Raw genomic sequence first — 19,827 nt, 5'->3', positions numbered from 1 at the left:
AAGCACAAATTCGAAATTTTGAGAGGAAGTGAAGGCAACATAGTCTTGATTGACAGCTTGATAGTTAATTGCGGTTATGAGTGTAGCTAGCTAGCTGGCAGGTGTGGAGCTAAATTAAAGATGTCTGACTGGGAAGAGTACAACGAGGGCTGCGTTGCTATCCAGAAGCCTGCTACGAAATCACCTCCGACTGAATGGAAATTGCCATGTAATGACCGTCAAAGGGAAAATGTATTTTTCGGTGTAAGAAATGGAGCCAGGTTTGGAGGCTCAAGAGAGTGGAGAGCTGATCGTAGCGGCGAGAGATCCGAGTACAAAAGTCGCAGAGGCGAAGGCCGTCCGCTTCCCCGGAGCACTAGACAGCGAAGCTTTGGCGATGAAAAGTCGGACTCTTCCCCGCCTGTAATTGTCACCGTGGAAAATGCTTCAGTGGGGAGGGTAATAGGTAAGTTTCTAACGCAATAATATAGTTTCAAAGGCTACTAAATTATACACTTTGCAGTCTTAGCTAAGTTTTATTTGACGTTGCAGTTAGCTTGTTATGCTAATTCAACGTAGGGTTTGATGGCTTCCCCATTCTGCCAAGTTCCATATGATGTTTAGTGTGTGGCTATCACCTGTACATACGTGTAGCGTATGTTACTTGTGTTTACACTGTGTAACTAGCGATGTGTAAACATTTTGGTCAGATTCTAAATGCATTTTTTTTTTTTTTAAATCCTGTCAAAGGTCGCGGGGGAGCCAAAATCCGTGAACTTGAAGAAAGCACCGGTGCCAGAATCAAGGCAAGTTAACTAAATAGGCATTCCGTCAGAAATCAATCACTTTCTGACCTCACCCCTTTCGATTTAAACGAATCCCCCTCCCCTAAATGTTAACCTATATGAGAGAGTGTTAGGACTTGGTTGAATCCACATCTATGGATCAACCATTTAGGAGACAAGGGCTCTCACTGTTGACCCATATTGGACTCCCACACCACCTAAAAACACGTTCTTCAAAAATAAACACAACAGTATGGTTATCTGATTATCGGAAAGCTTACAAACAAGGTTCTCCACAATTATCAGTACTTTTGGTCCAAAGTAAGTAAATATGCAAAGTAGGTGATTTTTTTTTTTTAATTTTTAAATTTAATTTTTTTAAATGTTTATTATTTTTTGTCCTTACACCTTATTTTGCAATACAGGCATAACCTCCGATTTTTTTTTGTTTTTTTTAGTATGTTATAGGGTAGACACTTTTAACATTTCCTGAAGTTTTTGTGTTGTGCTCGCTATTGGTTGAGCAACAGCAGACTTCTGTGTAGATGGTGGGTAGGTCAGTCTAACACATTACTCCTTAATATTGCCTATGATTTTCTGTTTCACCTTTAAAAATGTGTAATGCAAAGTCATGTGAAGATCTTTACTTTTTATTTAACTTTGAGGGCTGTCTCCTGAATGGTTGGTCATTCTGGTTAATCAACCAAGTTCTAAAACTCCCTCATATAGGTTAAAGGTCCAGTGTGTAACATTTAGGAGGAGCTATTAGTTAATATTAATTATAATTAGTGTATTAACCTGAAAATAAGAATAGTTGTGCTTTACCTTTTTAGAATAAGCCATTTTTATCTACATAGGGAGTGGGTCCCCTTCTACGGAGGTCGCCATGTTGCACCGCCATGTTTCTATAGTAGCCCAGAATGGACAAACCAATCACTGGCTCTAGATAGGGCCGTTCGTGTTTTTTGCGAGTTTCGCTTCCACCGTAGTTTCTCGTACATGCTTGGAAGGGGAGGGTCATGTAAGCGGTATTCAAATGGTTGCAAACTGCAATTTCACCGCTAGATGCCACTAAATCCTACACACTGGGGCTTTTAACATGTAGGAAAAAATGTGTTCATATCGAAAGGAGTGAGGTCAGAAAGTGTTTGATTTCTGACAGAATGCCCCTAATAGTCTCAAATTAGTACAGCACATCCATGAATAGATTGCTGGTGCTGGGCAACACTGATGTACACTTAAAAATGGAAAACTGCCTGCACATGTGGACATCACTAACATGTATCACTAACAATGCTTTGACAACAGATGTTCTTCCTCAGGTCTGAGGAAGGAACAAGAAAGCAGATTCCTGGCATTTCTCCTCGTCTGAGTTAACTAATGTCAACATTTGGCTACAATTGTAAATGACAGAAGTCAGATTATCAGCTGTAATCAGAGCTGTAAACTAACCCTATGAACTTCAAAATACCAATCAACCAATAAATGCTGGTAAATTTCTGCTTTGGCTGCAATTTTCCTACACTGCCACTTGAACACAAAATCAGCAATTGGATGTATCTTTATATTTCAGGTCCGTAGCTGAGGAAAAGTCTATTCAAAGACCAGAGCCAAATCAGCTTAATTTCAAACAAGTCCAAAGGAGGTCAGGACCAATTCAAGAATGATGTAAATTGGCAAAGGGCTATGTGGAGTTCAAGTTATCTAATAGATTACCACAAATACAGATCAAGCTGTAAATAGCTGTAAATCATCTTCGGAATTCAACTAGTCAGTGTATATAGCAGTGTGTATTGTGGTTAAGTTTAAATTAGTAAAATAATGTTTATTATATTTGAAAAGACCTGAACAGTTCAACATCTAGGTTAGTTGAGCAAGGTAAATCAAGATTACAGTATTTTTGGGACTGGACCTAACAGCAAGATTTGACTGCTGTGCTAGTGCTCTGTATACTTTGCTAAACAGTGTGAATGTTGCTCAACATTTTGGATGAACAGGCACTGTGGTCAGAGCATGTATAGAATCTATATTCCCTGTTTGTAACTCTGCTGTTCTTTTTTTCTTTTTTTATAGATAAACAAGGGAGACTATGAAGGTGAGGTGGTTATCTTTGGTTCCTCTGCTGCCCAGCAGAAGGCCAAGAAGATGATTGAAGACCTGGTGGCAGATGGCAGCTCTCGATTTCGCAATGGTACAGTTTTTCTGGATAATGTTGATCCTAAAAGGATTCCTGGAAATTGTGCGTCTTAATGCAAACATCATACTTTTGTGATCAGATTAGTCAGACCCTGACACAAGTCTCCTTCCATACATGTGGTCACATTTGACACTTTAATATGAACTCCTTTTGTATCCAAGAGCTCTAACTTTCCCGTTCAGTGTTATAAATCGGCCTCAGGTAAAAATTGTTCTGTATGTGAGAGAGGGGGCAAATAACAGTGCCACGCAGACTGGAGCTTTAATTGAATTACACATTCAATTAAGATAGAGAGAGAAATGTTTTCTATAGCTTTTTCCCATAATGTCTGACAGTTCCTTGGACAAGAATGTAAGTTCAGTTGTGGCAAGGAAGTATCTTGGCAACAAGCGCTTCATATTCTCAATAATATTCTTCAGCTCACAGTTCAACCCCCTTCATCGGTTACACTTCAAGTGACACTTCAACTATTTTCACTAGTAGTCAACCGATATGGGTTTTTTAATGGCTGATGCCGATATTTAGAGAGCAGGGCAGCTGATGGCCGAATATAATGCCGATATCAACAAAGTCATGTATAATTTCATTATTCCTTGCACATTACAATCTAATATACATGGTTATCTTAGCCAGCAGTAACATGTTGTTTTAGATGGTATTCTTATTTAATTAAAGGCGGATTAAGTTGGATTTTCCTAAAAAACAATGTATAGACTGATACAAAAATAATCCCTCTTAATCATCACTTAGGTTATGCTGTAGATTTCAGACGTGGTATTTAAGGGAGAGTGGGGTACAATAAGTCAGAAGCAACGTCATTCGACTGCATTATTCTGTTCATTATAATATATATTTAACACTATCCAGTAGCAGTTTAAGATTAGATTATCTGTCATTTAGGATGGGAGAAACGTGTTTACGTTTAGAAAAGACGATGGTGACTGAGGAAATTTAGGCAAACGTTTACAGCAGGATGCATGAGCGAGAGATATAGTACAGGGCTCGAAACCTTTTCACTACCTTCCCAAAACTCACAAGGGGGAGCACTAACATCTTTCCACAGTAGCCATACTGACAAGGCTGCCTGCAGCTGTGTCTGCAGACATTTTTTGTTTACTGGCCTTGTGAGGGCAGGCATTGGTCGATGTCTATTATCTCAATGCCAGATAATCGGCTGACCGATTTAAGTCTTTCACAACTTTTCACTTTAACTGACAGTTCAATTGCTTAAAGCACTTACATTTTAGCACTTATGCTTCTTGCAGCTCTTATTGTGTGTTCAGACAGAATGTGAGGCGAATTGTAGAGGTGGCATGATTGCATACAACGTCAATGGAACGACACGATTAGATAAATCAGCACAAGTTGAACATGTTTGAGTGAAAAATTTGCATTTATCTCGGGGCTGTAGGAATTTTACTTCATGAAGGTACAGAGGAGAGGGGAAAGAGTACAGAGACTGGAGGAACATAACAGAAGGAACTTGAGTTCCTGGTGAGTTCTAAGTTCAGTTATAGGCTGAGATGCCACATAAATACACCCATAGGCACACTCCCATAACTACGATTGGTGTGTTTGTTGCTAGCTAGTTTACAACTAATTTCTGTACCCTTGGTATAGTGGCTGTTTGCGCCATATCAACATGGGCTGCACAAACAGTCCAGCTGTCTAATTTGCGCAAATGTTCTCCATACAAAAATTTGCATCGCTTTCTGCCTGAGCACACCTTCATACTTCAGCTGACATTTCAGACCCTTTCAGTGCTTAAACTTAAGGGCTTTTGGATTTTGTCTATCTACTGGACAGTCCCATTTGCTGTGTGTGATCAAGCAGCAACCTCCGGGGCTGAACAATTAAGCCAACGCGGAAGTGCCAAAAACTGCAGTTCCTCGAATGGCCACTTCAGGCTGGCTCCAAAAACAAGTCAATCCCCATAAACCACCATGTTAAAATGCCCATCTTCACAGCAGAAATAAACATGATTACAGCCTGGTACAAAAAACAGTTACAGCTAATTTTCTTGTTCATGACAACTGTACGGGGTGGTTAATTTGTATATATCTCACCCATTTTAATTACATTAAGGCATAAAGTAATGTATAATTAAGGACGTGGCCTCTTTGAGTGACAGGTGGGTACCCTTTCAGGTGGCTAGGTGGTTCAGCAACCAGGCTTCATTCGCCTCACCTCAGCTCCATCTGTTTGCCCATTTTTTTGGATTGGCCGGAGTCAGTGACTGCCAAGATAGCGATGGCCGGAGTCAGTGACTGCCAAGATAGCGATGGCCGGAGCTGCCCACTTTGAGCTTTACAATGGCTCTTCAGAAACCTGTGGGTGATGTCATGGACACTGCGTCCATTTTTTTTAATACAGTCTGTGTGAGAACACACATAAAAAATAAATCTCACTAAATACAGTGAATACTAACACTTTAATTTGGACATCATTTTCATTGTCTTCATAGCAGTGTTACCCGGTCCTCTAGAAAAGTAGGTGGCTGTGTCAATGGAGGCAGGGTGCTTGTGGCCTGTTCATTTCTATATAATGACCTTTTGTCCCAAAAATATTAACATGAAGCTCTGCAGTTTATAAAATGAAAATGAATCTCCTGCAGCATACTGATCTGTTTCTCAGGTCTTGGTAGGTGGAGCAGCTATGGAGGAGGCTACAGAGGGGGAGTTGATGGAGAAGTAAGGAATGATTCTGCCTGGTCTGCTGCAGAATTAGAGGCTGCAAAAGCCGCCCCGGCCCGTGTATCTATAGACTGGAACACCATCCGGGAGAACAAGGATAAGTACGAGGCGCTCAAGTGGAAGGGTGAGGGCTCATACAAGTGAAAGTGATATGGTTTTCATTGATTTGCTCCTACTGCAACATAATGTATTTGAAATTAAACAATGACTTTGAGTAAAGAAGTGATGACCTTTACCAAGCCCAAACAAAACTGTCCACTGACCACTACTTTTAATTCCCTTTTTGTTTGCCCTTGTTTGTTGTTACTAACTCATGTTAATAAGTTTATCCTTGTGATGAAACCAAAATTTAACTTGCAAAAACTGAATGGGCCTCATCCATGGCTTTAAACTATTTCTGTAATATTTGCAATTTCCTTCAGACCTCCCACCCATGAAGAAGAAGTTTTATACTGAGGCAGAGTGTGTATCCATGCTCACAGTAGAAGAAGTCAGTGAATGGAGGTAAATTTGACAGTGTTACCTTTTTTATCACATTATCTTGTTCCCTGTGGGTGTAACCATAAGTGTCCACATTATATTATACAATGCTAGACACTGGTATTATTTGAAAAACTATTAGGTTTTTTTTTTTTTTATGAGTAGAGGCAGATTCAAATGCCATGACTCTAAGGGTGCTATTGACAGGCTTGCAAAATCTCAAACCTTTCCAATCAACATTTTTTCCAAAAGTGTTTGTTGCCTGCGTTGTTTTCCATTACAGCCTCAAATGGGTGGCACCATTTATCCACCTCTTCATGTGTTATCTGAGCAGGTCTGGCTGTACAAATTTGCATACAAACTGTATGCAAATTTGTTCTGTCAACACCTACAAGTCTACTTTTCTTTTCTTTTTGTCTGTCTCAATATTCAGGGCCTCACAATGAGGGGGAGATATTCAGCATTGCTGGGGAATACAGGAGAAGTAGTTGGCAACAAGGGGTTGACAGTGGTCCAAATGTGGTTGTGCAGGACACAAACTTGTTAACAAAGAAGAAGAAAAACAACAAATACAGTTGATTTTCATGTGTAGTTTGGATGGAAATGTGGTCTCTTAAACATAAACTACAGCTAAACACATAGCGTATTTGTCTTTGTCTCTCGTGTGGTTTGGAATCAACCACTCTACCAGTTCCACAATGTTCTTGTTTTTGTTACACTTTTCTACAGGAAGGAGAATAACAATATCTTTGTGGACGACCTGAAGGAGGAGGGGGAGAAGCGGCCAATTCCCAATCCCTGTCGCACCTTTCTGGAGGCCTTTGAGCTTTATCCAGAGATCATGGAAAATATTGAGCAAGTTGGTTTTGTCACACCAACCCCCATCCAGGTATGAGCCTGGCACCTGGACAAATTTATTTTGTAATGTATCACTAACCATACTTTATATTACTGCTGAATATGTTAGAATCAAAATAATCCACATTCTCCAATGATAGACTTAAAGCTGAAGTAGGCATTATTTCATTATAATTTCAGTGGAAATGCCTAATTTTGACCATTGCATATCACTAACAATATTTAATTGAAGGGTTCCTTTGGAAAAAAAAAAATGTCTGTGGGGGCTCACCCCATTGTATTTAGTTTTTTTTTTTTTTTTTTTTAAACTGTACCCGCTCTGAATCAAACAACCAATCAGGCTTGATTTCTGGAATATTGGGGGATGCCCTTCAATTGAATATTTTTAGTGACATGCAATGGTCAAAAGTAGGTATTTCAACCGAAATTATGACATAATACTGCCAACTTAAGCTTTTAATGATGTTAGAATTTTGCAAAGCTGTAGCTGATAATTATGTTGGGTTGACATTGATAAACAACAAGTTGCATATGCCTGACAAGGTAAATCTAGATCAGATCAAATCCAGCTGCTTTTAACTACTTGGTTGGATTTATTAACAAAAATCCAATAACACAATATTTTGGGTTAATTACTCTGTAAAAGTATTTACTAGGGAAATTTTTGCCTCAGTAATTAAAACAACTAATTTTACAGGACAGTTAAGAGAAATGGGTACCTTATTTTGGAACAAAAATTTCCATGTGTGTATATTGTGTGTGTGTGGATAAACGTTGCAAAGACAGATGCACATATAGTGACCTGTCCTATTCGTTTGTCTGTTGTCATTGGTAATCCCCATGATTTCCAAAGATCCAGAGATTTTTGGAAATACCCGCATTAACGGTAGCCCTGAGGGGAAATATTGAGCCTTTTTTTAATTAATCATGGTTGTTGTCTCCCCAAAAAGCAGAAATGAAAGGAAATTTGTTATTTTTAAGTAATCATATGAAACCCCGTCTTACATGACACTATGTTGAGAACTGAGCCAAAACAACACATTTCATTCATACTTTCGGTACATAAATTATCTCATTAATTGAGAGGGTCTTTGATTAAGCTTTGATTATTCAGTATTTCCACTGTATTCAGAGTGATGAGAAGCCACCATTGAAGGTCTTCTATCACTTCCGCCCAAGGAAATAATAGTATAAATAATATTGACCATAATTCTTGCTCTAACAGTTAAGGCACTCAAATACTGACATTGTCAATAAGAAAAAATAAATAACACAATTAAATAAGTCATGCTGCATTGTAAGACTCTGACCTGTTTAATTCCTGAATTTTTGCTCGTTTATGCAGAGCTGCACAATGTACTGCTTAACATGCACACATGAAGGCACATTGTAGCAAAACTCAAGCATTTTGACCATATACTTAAATCCTGTATGAGTATGGTCAAATATTTGCAGAGAGAAACACTCCTATGGCATTAGTTATTACTTTGGCACAGTCTGAATCTGCTGTGAGAGTCTGCCTGAACGCTGTGGGGAGAAGGACTCCCCTTCCAGTTTTTGTTTCGTTCCGCTAATTGACACATCCAGGTGATGCCGTCATAAATGACGTGTTTGACATGTTTCCACAGACAAACCTGACTTCAGCTGAACAATGCCAGCATATAGTTTGACACTAATCTGTGTCCATGTTTGCTGTAACTATCCGGAAAACATAATGTTCCCATGCAATGAAGCAGCGATAATACATGAGCTTGACTAACTGGGCTAACCAGGTTAACTAAATTGACTGTGTCATTACAAAATTCAAATAAGGATTATGCTGCAAGGAGAAATGAAAGTGCATCAATCTCCCTCTCTGAGTTCACTTTCATTTTACAATAAAAGGCTTGGTCAGAGCTGAAATACCACTAGTCTGTGCTTGCACTTAGTTCCCCACCTTGCTCTGATGATGCAATGACATTTTGACTGAAATCCTTTGTTTGTTTGATGTGAAGCTGGTTTACTGCCCCACCCTCTGCTTCGATCCATCCTGCATACTGTGATGGAAGTTTCCCTAAGGGGCCATAGTCAGATATGTAGACAACTGGGGAGAAGCAGGTCACAGGTCACTACGAGGAATCCTGTAGGAGTCACTTGCAACCCTGAAAAGGGAGCTGACCTCGAAGCACCTACAAAGTAGCTCACCCCACTGTCTCATTTGTCTCTTCTCGTCTGGGAGGGCCGACAGCTGGGCAGGAAGATGGGGCCGTTACCTAGGCAACCCCAAGGTCACAGATAGTGCTCTTGACATAGACAGAAAGAGATACATACTGAATTCCCTGTAGAATGTGCCACCTTTTACTTGTTAGGTTCAACGGGACTTTAGGTTATATTAACGGTTCATTGTCCAATAGGAAGAGCAAACATATTTAGGCTAAAGAATCACAACCTTGTAGGTTATACACATTAGACTCTATAGTGCTAGCAAGAGATAAATATTGTGGATCAGGAAGAAACCTTTAGACATGGTTTTGGCACTGCACTGGGTTTCACCTTGTACTGCTGATATCATTGTCTCCTTGGCCAAGCCTCATTAAACATAGCTGTGTAAGACATCTAGAATTTCTTGAAACCTGCATCATCTAAGTTAACTAGCTCACAAGAATTTCGTTCACACATACTAATACTACCTGCTGTTGTGATGGTGTTAGATTGGTTTCTGTGCCAACCAGTTCAGTGATCATTTAAAAATAACTTTACCTTGGAGTGCCTGCTAGCTCACCTGGTAGAGCGCACGCACCATGTACAAGGCTTAGTGAGTCCTTACCGCATTTGAATGTATGCTCACTTAACTTCAACATAACAAAATGTCAGATTTTTTTCTTAAGGTGAAATAAGCCAAATCCATCAAGTCTCAAGAAGTTCTAAAGTTTAAAATTCTGACTTAACTATCAATTTTTAAGTGATTTTAATTTTGTATAATGTCACGTGGTCTCCATGTAAGAAAAGATAATTGCTCTTAAGTAGTTACATTAGGACCACCTTGATGATTTCTTATTTTTAAGAACAAAGCTCATATTTAGTGTAATCTTGTCACCTACTTAAATTTGTGTTCTCATCTTTTTAATGCTATCTGTAGATTGATTTTGATATCAATCATATTAATTTTGTATCACATAATGACTTTAATACAGTATATTTACAGAGTAGTTACTGGGTTAGTTTGTCTTATACCAGTTGTGGTTTTGTCTGTGTATGTAGGTATGTATGTAGGTAGGTAGGTAGGTTTAATCTTTTTCTTTGTATAAATATATTATATTTTTGTTTGATTCTTCACCAGTCTCAGGCGTGGCCAGTGTTGCTGAGCGGGGAGGACCTGATTGCCATCGCTCAGACAGGAACAGGGAAAACCCTGGCCTACCTGCTGCCGGGGTTCATCCACATGGACGGACAGCCTGTGTGAGTACAGGACCTGTTACTTTTCAGTGCATTTGTACCTTTCTTTCAGAGGTGTGCAGCTTTGTTAATTGCGCCTGTTTGTCTGTCAAACTGTCTTTTTGTCCTTCCTTCCTTGATAGACCTAGAGATGAACGGGGTGGTCCAGGCATGTTGGTGCTGACTCCCACCAGAGAGCTGGCCCTGCAGATTGAAACTGAGTGCAAAAAGTACAGCTATAAGAGCTACAAAAGGTCCAGCATTCTCATACTGTATTATCACGAGTCATTAAGGATGAGCTTAGAATCAATAATTAACTGTGACATAGAGGCGACATGACCGTGACTGTTCATTCTGTACCTTCTCTCAGTCTCTGTATCTATGGTGGAGGTGATAGGAGAGGCCAGATCAACCTGGTGAAGGGCGGAGTGGACATAGTGATCGCTACACCAGGCCGGTTAAATGATCTGCAGATGAATGAGCTCATCAATCTACGTTCCATCACGTACTTGGTCAGCTGTTTGTGTCTGTGCATGTTTGTTTTTGTGTGAGAAGGATTGAATATTTGGGTTGGTCCACAATATAACATTTTCCATTTTAGACTTTTTTTCAAAGTGCCTTACAATATTTGCACATTTAGCACTGCTTAACCCCAGTGGGAATCACACATGGGAGTACAGATAGGTTGTTTTTAATAACTGTTCTGATCATTGGGAAAAGGTGCTGGATGAGGCTGACCGTATGCTAGATATGGGCTTTGAACCCCAGATTATGAAGATTCTCCTGGACATCCGCCCAGACCGACAGACTGTCATGACCAGGTATAGGTCAAGTCACATGAAGCAATTTAAACGAGTGTTTGTCATCACATGGTTAATGAGCAGGACATTAAGTACAGATGCAACCCCAGAGAGAATGCATTTACATTGCAGATCTTGAGCATGAAAACCATCCAGTGTTGGTCAGTGTTTCTTCCACAGTTTGGAGAGAGAGTTACAATGCGTATATTACTAAACTCTGGGAATCTTTCATCATGCTTATTACTGTCTAAAGTGAAAAGTTCTATATTCTGTATCACAACTGTGTATAATTGATCTACAAGAGAGGTCATAAAATTAATAATGGGCTTTTTAAAGAAAATTTAACCCCTGCATTTATTTTCTTTTTTTACACTGTTCCCTACAGAAGTGCTATGGAGATTTTCTTTGAAATGTTGTAGGATATACAGTAAAGACATGAAAATAAATGTCCTTTTTCAATTGTAAACTCCCGTGTTTCAGTGCCACCTGGCCCACCGGTGTGAGACGATTGTCCAAATCCTACCTAAAGAATCCCATGATGGTTTATGTGGGCACCCTGGACTTGGCGGTAAGTGAAAATTAATACAGTCAATCATTTAGGTGTTTTGACTGGGTACTTAGTCTTTGATGTTTGTATGTTCTCCCACTTTGTCCCACCTGAATACTGGAGACACTGCTTCTGTCTCTGACAGTGAGCCAATTAAATGAGAAATGCCTGTTTGTATAAAAACAGCTTAAAATATTTCTTCATTATTTATTCTTGGCAGATATTTAATGGCTCTTAGGAAGTGAATTTCAAATGCTGTGTACTCCCATCTAGAATACATGTTTACATGCTTCCTGTGTTTCTCTGGGTCTTAGGCAGTTAACACAGTGCAGCAAACAGTGCTGATCGTCCATGAAGAGGAGAAAAAGTCATATGTGTTTGACTTCATCAGAGACATGCTCCCCCAGGATAAAGTCCTAATCTTTGTTGGCAAGAAGCTTCTGTGAGTGGGGAGTCGGTCACTAACATATGGCTTGTAATCAAGGGAGTAAATTATGGTTTTTAGCTACATCCCACAGTTGCTGGAGTTAACTACACATTGGCACTGTTTACCGCCTATACTAATAATTTCCTGTGTGTATGTTTGTGTCTCTATTTGCATGCAATCTCAGGGCTGATGACCTGTCTAGTGACCTGTGTCTGCAGGGTCTGGCTGTGCAAAGTCTCCATGGTGACCGTGAGCAGTGTGACCGTGAAGAAGCCCTCAAGGACTTTAAAGAGAGTACGTAACAGGAAGAAAAATGTGATTTTTTTTTTTTTTTTTTTTTTTTTAAACAAAAAAAAAACAACTGAAATTTCGTTGTTGAGCTGGTGCTCTTATCTTGAAGTCAATGAGCTACCACAAGTAAAGGCTGAACGCTCAAATTGATGAGAGAATAACAGTGTTTTATCTTTTTCCAGGTAGAGTTCGTATCCTGGTTGCCACAGACTTGGCATCTCGAGGGTTGGATGTCCATGACATAACGCATGTCTTTAACTATGACTTCCCACGTAATATAGAAGAGTATGTCCATCGTGTGGGCCGTACTGGCCGAGCAGGGTAAGGGTGTTCTGCATTCTTCAGGGATCGTATGATTGAAAGTCACTGCCAGTGTCTGGCTGTCCTTGGGTTAGTTGTGATGTTGATGCTTTTATGTTCCAGGCGTTCAGGTGCTGCTGTTACCCTGGTAACAAGAGAGAACTGGAGGATGGCCGCTGAGCTGATTCCCATCCTGGAGCGAGCAGGACAGGTTAGCAGGACAGGAAGTTAATTTAAAATATAAATAGGAATATCAGGCATGCGCAATAATGTATACCTTCTATTGGTATTTCACAGCAGACTGACCAATAGGATTTTATATTGTTTACAAATAAACCATAGCGGGCTGGAGTGGGTTTCACTTCATAGAAAGCATTATTAAAAAATGGCTTGTTTGATGAAAATCTTTTATTTTGTAAGAAAATATAGTTTCCTACTCTTCATGTCACTAAATCAGGAATGAATGCTTAGTTGTATTTGCAACCTGAAAGCTGAGATGAATAGTATAATCAAGTAGGAAGCGATGTGTTATGTTCCTTTTTTTGAATTTATCAATTTTTAAACTAGATTTAATAAAACATCTAACAAACCATATTACAATGTATGTAATCTTGGTTAATCCTGTTGCAGGAGGTCCCTGAGGAGCTGGTGCTTATGGCAGACAGATACGAGAAGCACAAGAGGGAGAAGGAGATGTGCCATCCAGGGGGAACACGAGGAGGAGGAGGATGGGGGAGGAGAGATGGGGGAGGGAAAGGAGGCAGGGATCGAAGCCAAAACTGGGGATTCTAATGCATGATTGTCCATGTAAGTCCACACATACCACAAGGTTTCCTACACAGGTCTATAAATGGACAAATGGGAACTTTAATGTCCACACTTTTTGACATAAAATAGTCAATAAGACAATCTGTTAGCATACATAGACAGTAATGAAATTAATTTATTCTTCTGGTATTCTGATTGAAGAATAATTTGGGACTAATGTTCATTTTCTTACACTTTTTCTTTCTCAACAGGGTGGGGCAGGATCTGAAACCACCTGTGTTGTAATTTCTTTTGAATGTATTTAATTATTTTGATTTAATTATTTTCTTTTTACTGGATTATCATCCATTGTCATTTAGAGGCAGTTACACCTCCATTATGTTGTCCTCCTGTTTTGAAAATGTTTAAAATAAGCAATTTTGACAGTTTTCTTCTGTCTGTAACTCACCAACCACAGCAGTGTTGAATGTTTTGTTATGTAATTTCTTGATTTTGGCAGAAAGAAATCTGTATAATAAATTCACCTTTTTAAAGAGCCTTGACACTCAGTGTATATTTTATTGGCTTGGTAACTTTCATATTTACCATATGATGGAGTAATGATTCAATCTGCTTTGCACCATTTCCATACCTCCACAATCAGGGGAAAAATTGCCTGGAAGATGCCAAAGGTAAATGTTATTTATTATCATGAAAATTTGAAAAAGGCAAACATAGTTGGTTCTTTTAATAACCAAATAATTTTTTCCGCAGGAAGTGATGCCCAGTATCGAGTTAAAGAGCTTGTCTGCAGTACATGGACAGGAAGTTATGTTGCTCTGCTGACCATGTAAGATTTACTAAAAGAGATGTGGGGGGGATGACACAGCTGTAGAGTTCCATAAGAATTGTACATTTCACAATCATCCCATTTTGCTATTCTTGCTAAATTGCTTTTCCTTTGAACTGAGGTAGGCTATGTCAGCTTTTTTTTTGGCAACTTGACAACTGAAAATGCAGAAGAGCAGAGAAGCGTAAAACTTAGTATTTCTAAATAGTGTTGAAAGAATTGGTCAGCACTTTTGCGAAGGAAGCTGGGTCATCGGGGCGCATTCACAATCATTGACCAGCAGTCGTGTGTGTGTATGTGTGAATGAATGTATGAATGAATGAATGAATGAATACCCCTGACCTGCGGTGTACTCTATCCTTGTCACCTATGCTTTTACTTGTTTGCCATGTATAGTTTACTATAGCTAACACTGGTCAGGTTATCTGTGGCTCCAGGAACACAGGTGTAAGGGGGCGTGAACTGGAGAACAAAGGAAAGAGAATTGTTTGGACTGGGGACAAGGCATTTAGCTCTTTGTTTTATTTATTTTTTTATGGTCGTACGTACCTCATCCATGTGAAGTGAAAAGGAATTGGGGAGGTTGCAAAGCATTGCATTTCCTGATTTATATATTAGCATTTTGAAGGGAGGACACTTTTTTTTTAGTTTAGTTTTTCAGTTGGACTATGCAGATTCAAGAAGGAAGACTTAATTTTTTATTTATTTTTGTTGACATTCAAGTGGAAATATCAAATTTAACTGAAACGTCATGTAGGTTGATTTGTGTTCACATTTTAGTACTGGCACCAAGTTAAAATATCTCTCAAATCTCTAATGTCAGGAGTTTTCACCAGTACAGTCTTTACAAGTTGTTTTTCATTCTCCACTGAAATGAAAAGAAGCTAGAATAAGCTGGATAGTAATGTTGCTTTTCATATTTTAAATTGCAGATTGGGTTGGCTGTCTGCTTCATGAGCTTCTGTTGTGTGTATGGATGCCCATTGCCTCAAGCAAGATGCCATTTCAAGGTACTGTACATATCCTACCAAGTTGAGTCTGTTGTTTTGGCTTGATGAACTGAAGGGAAAAAGGCAGAACTAACAATACACTTCCTGCTTGACGAAGTAAAGTTCAATAATATAGCAACACAGATGGGCCTCATGACAATAGATATGTTTGGCTGTGGTATTGGTTAGGTGTGTAATAAAGCAGAAGTCATGTGACATAATGCTTCCAAATGAAGGAATCGGTTCAACCAGTAATGCATTTGTATATATGCATGTTAACATTTCACTTATTTTGTGTTTGGCTCATTTTTCTTTACTAGGCCCTCATCTATATTGCATGATCATTCTGAGGTCATGGCTTAGGCCCTGGGGCATGCCTGTTGATTGAGTTTGATATTAGTGATGTCAGAATGATGTGCGTTTATCTGGATAAAGGTTTCATTTTATTGTTTTGAAATATCAACCTACTGACTTGTCTACCTTTATCCTTCATTGCATTTCTATTCTGTGACAATGTATCATCCCTCCACTACAAGGTCTGATTACCAAATACCTAATATGCCTTTTGAAATGAACACTTTTTAAACTTATACAGAAGTTGAAATGTTCTCCATTCTCTACATTAATCTGAGTGTTTTAGGATACATTTAAAGCTTATGAATGCAGATTGTTGAAAGCTGTTGTGTGGTAGCGTCATTTTGACTAACAATCTTAATTTGTTTACTCTTGTGTTGGCTGGGGTCATGTGTAGGTTCAGAGCTGGCCGATCAGAGCTCTTGCTGCTTCTCTGTGGGCTTAATTTTTGGTGGTACATTGCTTACACATCTTTAAATTTAAGAGACGTTTTTAAATTGACCACAAAATGGAAACTAAATGTTTAAGCAGGACACAAATGAAGAATGAGATAATAGGCAAACACATGAATTAAAAAGAAAATTTAAAATTTATTTTGTAGTTCCATTTTAACATTAACATCCCGGTGATATTACGAAGTACTTAACAGACAATATAAAAGCCAAAAACATGAGAAATGAAAAAGCAAGACATTTTTATAAATATAGGTTTAGATCAAAATAAACTGAGTTAACACAAGAATGAAATCGTCACAAATACATTGTATTAAGTGAATGCCATTTCGATTATGCTTCCTTCCTAGATTAATCTGGGTTTAGTTGACCAATTTTTACTTCAAGGATGTTTCAAACGCTATGGGGCTGGAATAGTCACAAGCCAAACACTTGCTGTTTGTTGTCACTTGAAAATAGGAAAGCCCTTGTCACATTCCTCACTGATACAACGAGCCAGATTATTGCACCTTGTCTGACTAAGGCTGGAGAGCAGGTTTTGAGATGGGATGAAGAAGTTGCAGAGTAGACGACGTTCCAGGTGGGCTACAAAGTCCTGCAGGAGCAGCTGAAAACAGTGGCTCAGATTTGAGGCCATCCAATCACTGTCTTTAGTTCTAGAGCAGCAGGCATGTAAGAATGTGGTCTTGACGTGGTAGGAGCAGAACTTGTCAAATGTAGAGTCCTTTTCCTTTAGCAGACTGAGAAGGTGCTTTAGGAGCTTCAAACAGTCCTTCCTGTATGTAAATAGAAAGGAACAGACTGTTATGGATTCTTACCTCAAGGACGATAAACATGATGATCATTATTTCCAAACATACATGCAGATTTTCTATGTGATGGAAATAGATGACTTTGATAAAAGAAAATGCATATAGTGTTATACTTTAACTTAAGGAATAAGTTTGTTAAAATCTAACCTGCAGCAGCGTGCGCCGCCTTTTTCGCAGCATGTTTTCTCTGATCCGTGATTCATCATTATGGCCTTCTCAATATGAGAAAAAGAAACCCGCCAAATATCTGCGTGTTATAGAAGACAAAATACTCAACACTTCTGTTGCTCCCATGAAAGGACAAATTATTTCAAATGCTAGAAGCTTGTCATAAAATCATCAGCTCAAGCAAGATATGCTATAGTATTGGGCGACTTGTGAGATCTCTGATCTGTGACAGCGTACATGGTGTTTGATTATACAGTACATTCACAAACCACCTTCTATAGCCTCTCAGAATTGAGTTTTCTCATAATACTGTAATCACTTCAAGTATTAACATATCTAGTTTAGTATATATGTAAACAGCCTGTGGGTCATTTCTATAAATCACAATCTGATTTTTGGTTCACCAATTGAGATAAGTTAGACTTACCCTTAGCAAGGACCCCATCGTTTTCCACTGCACCCCTGCCTTCATATTTTGGGACAAGATAATATGGCTTTCGCTTGTGTTGCTGCTTTACTTTTGCTCCTAGCCAGCCCTCTATTTTAAGACCGTCTTTGGTGAAAGGTGGCCAGCTTGATTTAACCACAATACTGAGAACGACATCCAGTGAAATGGTGACTGATTGTAGTTTTGTGATCAAGGTCACTGCGGGGCAGCCTTTTTTCTTTATTGTCACCTCCCATTCTGAAAGAACAAAGAAGAAACATAATTTAAATGTTCTATTTATTATACTGTCTATACGATGTCAATATATCAGACATTTTCTTTAAGATTTCTTTCTTTGGATGTTTTTCATGAACATTGACACATACTGTATTACCATCTAAGACAAATGGGTCAAGGCAGTTTTACAGACAGCACCATCTTAAAAGGGACTTCAAGGTGGTGGTGTTAGTTTGATCACAGGGAAGGGCATTTTGTCTCTGTCAGCCATAGTGACTGGTTCCCAAACTGCATTTGACCAACTCAACTGCCCATTTCTCAACAGTTAGAAAGTGCTCATTTTGGTACTCACTCGTAAATTTCTTGACACTTTTCTTCACTTCTTCTCTGAACTCCTTGAGCATTTTACTGGCAGATAAAATGCTGTTCTCTTGAAATTTTTGCAGAGGGCTCTTGCCACGTTTTAATGCCACACTGTAAAAGGCTCCATCATCTCCAAATGGTTTGATGTCCACTCGGTCAACAGGAATAGGCAGCATGACATCAAATTCATCAGGATTAGAAATCTGTATACACAAAAACATGAGTGTGTTTGTGTGTGTAATACACCAATGACATAATTGTTAAAAGTACCATACCAAATATGGGTACATTTCTTCTAATATGAGTGCTACGCACCATGTATTGACCTAGTGGAAAGGGTTAGTGCCTTTCCTCAAGAGATGATGGAAACCAGTGCTTGTTTGAGGGAACTCGGACTAAGTGACTTACCTTTAGATTTTCATAGTAACTGCCAGTACGTAGTGGCTCTTCTACTTCTTTAAAGCAGTCAGTCTGTTTCAAATGCGTGATGATATTATGTATTACTTCATTGATGACTTCTGCTGCACCTGCTCTTTCGTTCCTCTTAATCTTCAATTTTTCCAGAGTTGTGTAGAGGAGAGAGTCCACTTCAGCTTTGTTTTCACACCTGTCTTTTGGTATACAAGCCTTTGTGGTGTCCTTAGGTGTCTCTGGATGCATCTTCATTGTGGTCTTTACTTTTGTGGTATCCTTCGGTGCCTTTGGCTGCATCTTTGCCATTTCCCCTGAAAATTGTTCTGGTGATTTGGCCCTCACACCACATTTTTTTCCTTTTGTGGTCTTTAGAGAATCCTTTGTGGTGTCCTTTGGTCTCCCTGGCTGTGTCTTTGTTATCTCCGCGTTCTGTACAGATGGCTTCTCCTCAGTGTGGTTTGCCTTTTTCTGCTCCTTTGGTTTCTCTTCCTTTGTGGTGTCCTTAGGTGTCTCTGGATGCATCTTCATTGTCGTCTTTGTGAAATTGTCTGGTGATTTGGCTTTGCCAGCACATGTTTTTGCTTCAGTGGTCTTTACCTTTGTGGTTTCCTTCGGTGCCTTTGGCTGCGTCTTTGCCATTTCCTCTGAAAATCGTTCTGGTGATTTGGCCTTCACACCACATTTTTTTCCTTTTGTGGTCTTTAGAGAATCCTTTGTGGTGTCCTTTGGTCTCCCTGGCTGTGTCTTCGTCATCTCCGCGTTCTGTACAGATGGCTTCTCCTCAGTGTGGTTTGCCTTTTTCTGCTCCTTTGGTTTCTCTTCCTTCGTGGTGCCATTCTGCCTCTTTTCTGTGAAGTCTTTCCTTGGACATCTGGGCAGAGTTACTTGTTTCATTTCCTCAGGTCTAGGTTTACTCTTGGCACACTTAGTGTTAGGACTTTTTGCCTTGTGTGGTCTCCCTCTACCAGTCATGATGGTGCAATGAGAGGAATGAAACCGCTCCATCAGAGTTATGCTTAGTGTTTCCGGTAATGGTATGAGAACACGCCCTTTATTTTTCTACGTGGCAAACTGCCCTTTAGCTGTTTGAGCATTTGAGGTGAATTGACATTTAGACATTTTGTGTCTCATGATATTAAAGAACTGAGTTTTCCTGGTAAATATGTGTTTATATGATCTTCTTACAATTAGTTTGAAAATCTTTGACAATTCCTATTTTATTCCTATACCAATAGCTACATCT

At 39.2% G+C, this 19,827-nt stretch overlaps 2 protein-coding genes across 2 annotated transcripts; one reads left to right on the top strand and one right to left on the bottom strand.

The window, feature by feature from the left end:
• The first annotated feature begins 62 nt into the window (after positions 1–62).
• ddx43 (DEAD (Asp-Glu-Ala-Asp) box polypeptide 43) lies at positions 63–14,081 on the top strand. Its single transcript, XM_044214952.1, has 17 exons — positions 63–445; positions 730–785; positions 2,838–2,955; positions 5,596–5,778; positions 6,077–6,158; positions 6,864–7,023; positions 10,312–10,430; positions 10,550–10,660; positions 10,777–10,918; positions 11,127–11,227; positions 11,687–11,774; positions 12,068–12,195; positions 12,365–12,474; positions 12,654–12,792; positions 12,895–12,982; positions 13,402–13,578; positions 13,791–14,081. The coding sequence occupies exons 1-16, from the start codon at positions 121–123 to the stop codon at positions 13,561–13,563; spliced, it is 2,112 nt and encodes a 703-aa protein (XP_044070887.1). The 5' UTR covers positions 63–120; the 3' UTR covers positions 13,564–13,578; positions 13,791–14,081.
• A 2,200-nt stretch (positions 14,082–16,281) lies between these two features.
• cgasa (cyclic GMP-AMP synthase a) lies at positions 16,282–19,816 on the bottom strand. The gene is made up of 5 exons (XM_044214946.1): positions 18,579–19,816; positions 18,160–18,373; positions 17,571–17,828; positions 17,123–17,222; positions 16,282–16,939 (listed from the first exon to the last, which is right to left on the bottom strand). The coding sequence occupies exons 1-5, from the start codon at positions 19,587–19,589 to the stop codon at positions 16,609–16,611; spliced, it is 1,914 nt and encodes a 637-aa protein (XP_044070881.1). The 5' UTR covers positions 19,590–19,816; the 3' UTR covers positions 16,282–16,608.
• Between the last annotated feature and the right edge of the window lie 11 nt (positions 19,817–19,827).

Source organism: Siniperca chuatsi, linkage group LG11, assembly GCF_020085105.1.
Source record: "Siniperca chuatsi isolate FFG_IHB_CAS linkage group LG11, ASM2008510v1, whole genome shotgun sequence".
NCBI lineage: Eukaryota > Metazoa > Chordata > Actinopteri > Centrarchiformes > Sinipercidae > Siniperca > Siniperca chuatsi.
The sequence above is the reverse complement of the archived record's forward strand: the minus strand, read 5'-3'. Positions and strand labels throughout refer to the sequence as shown.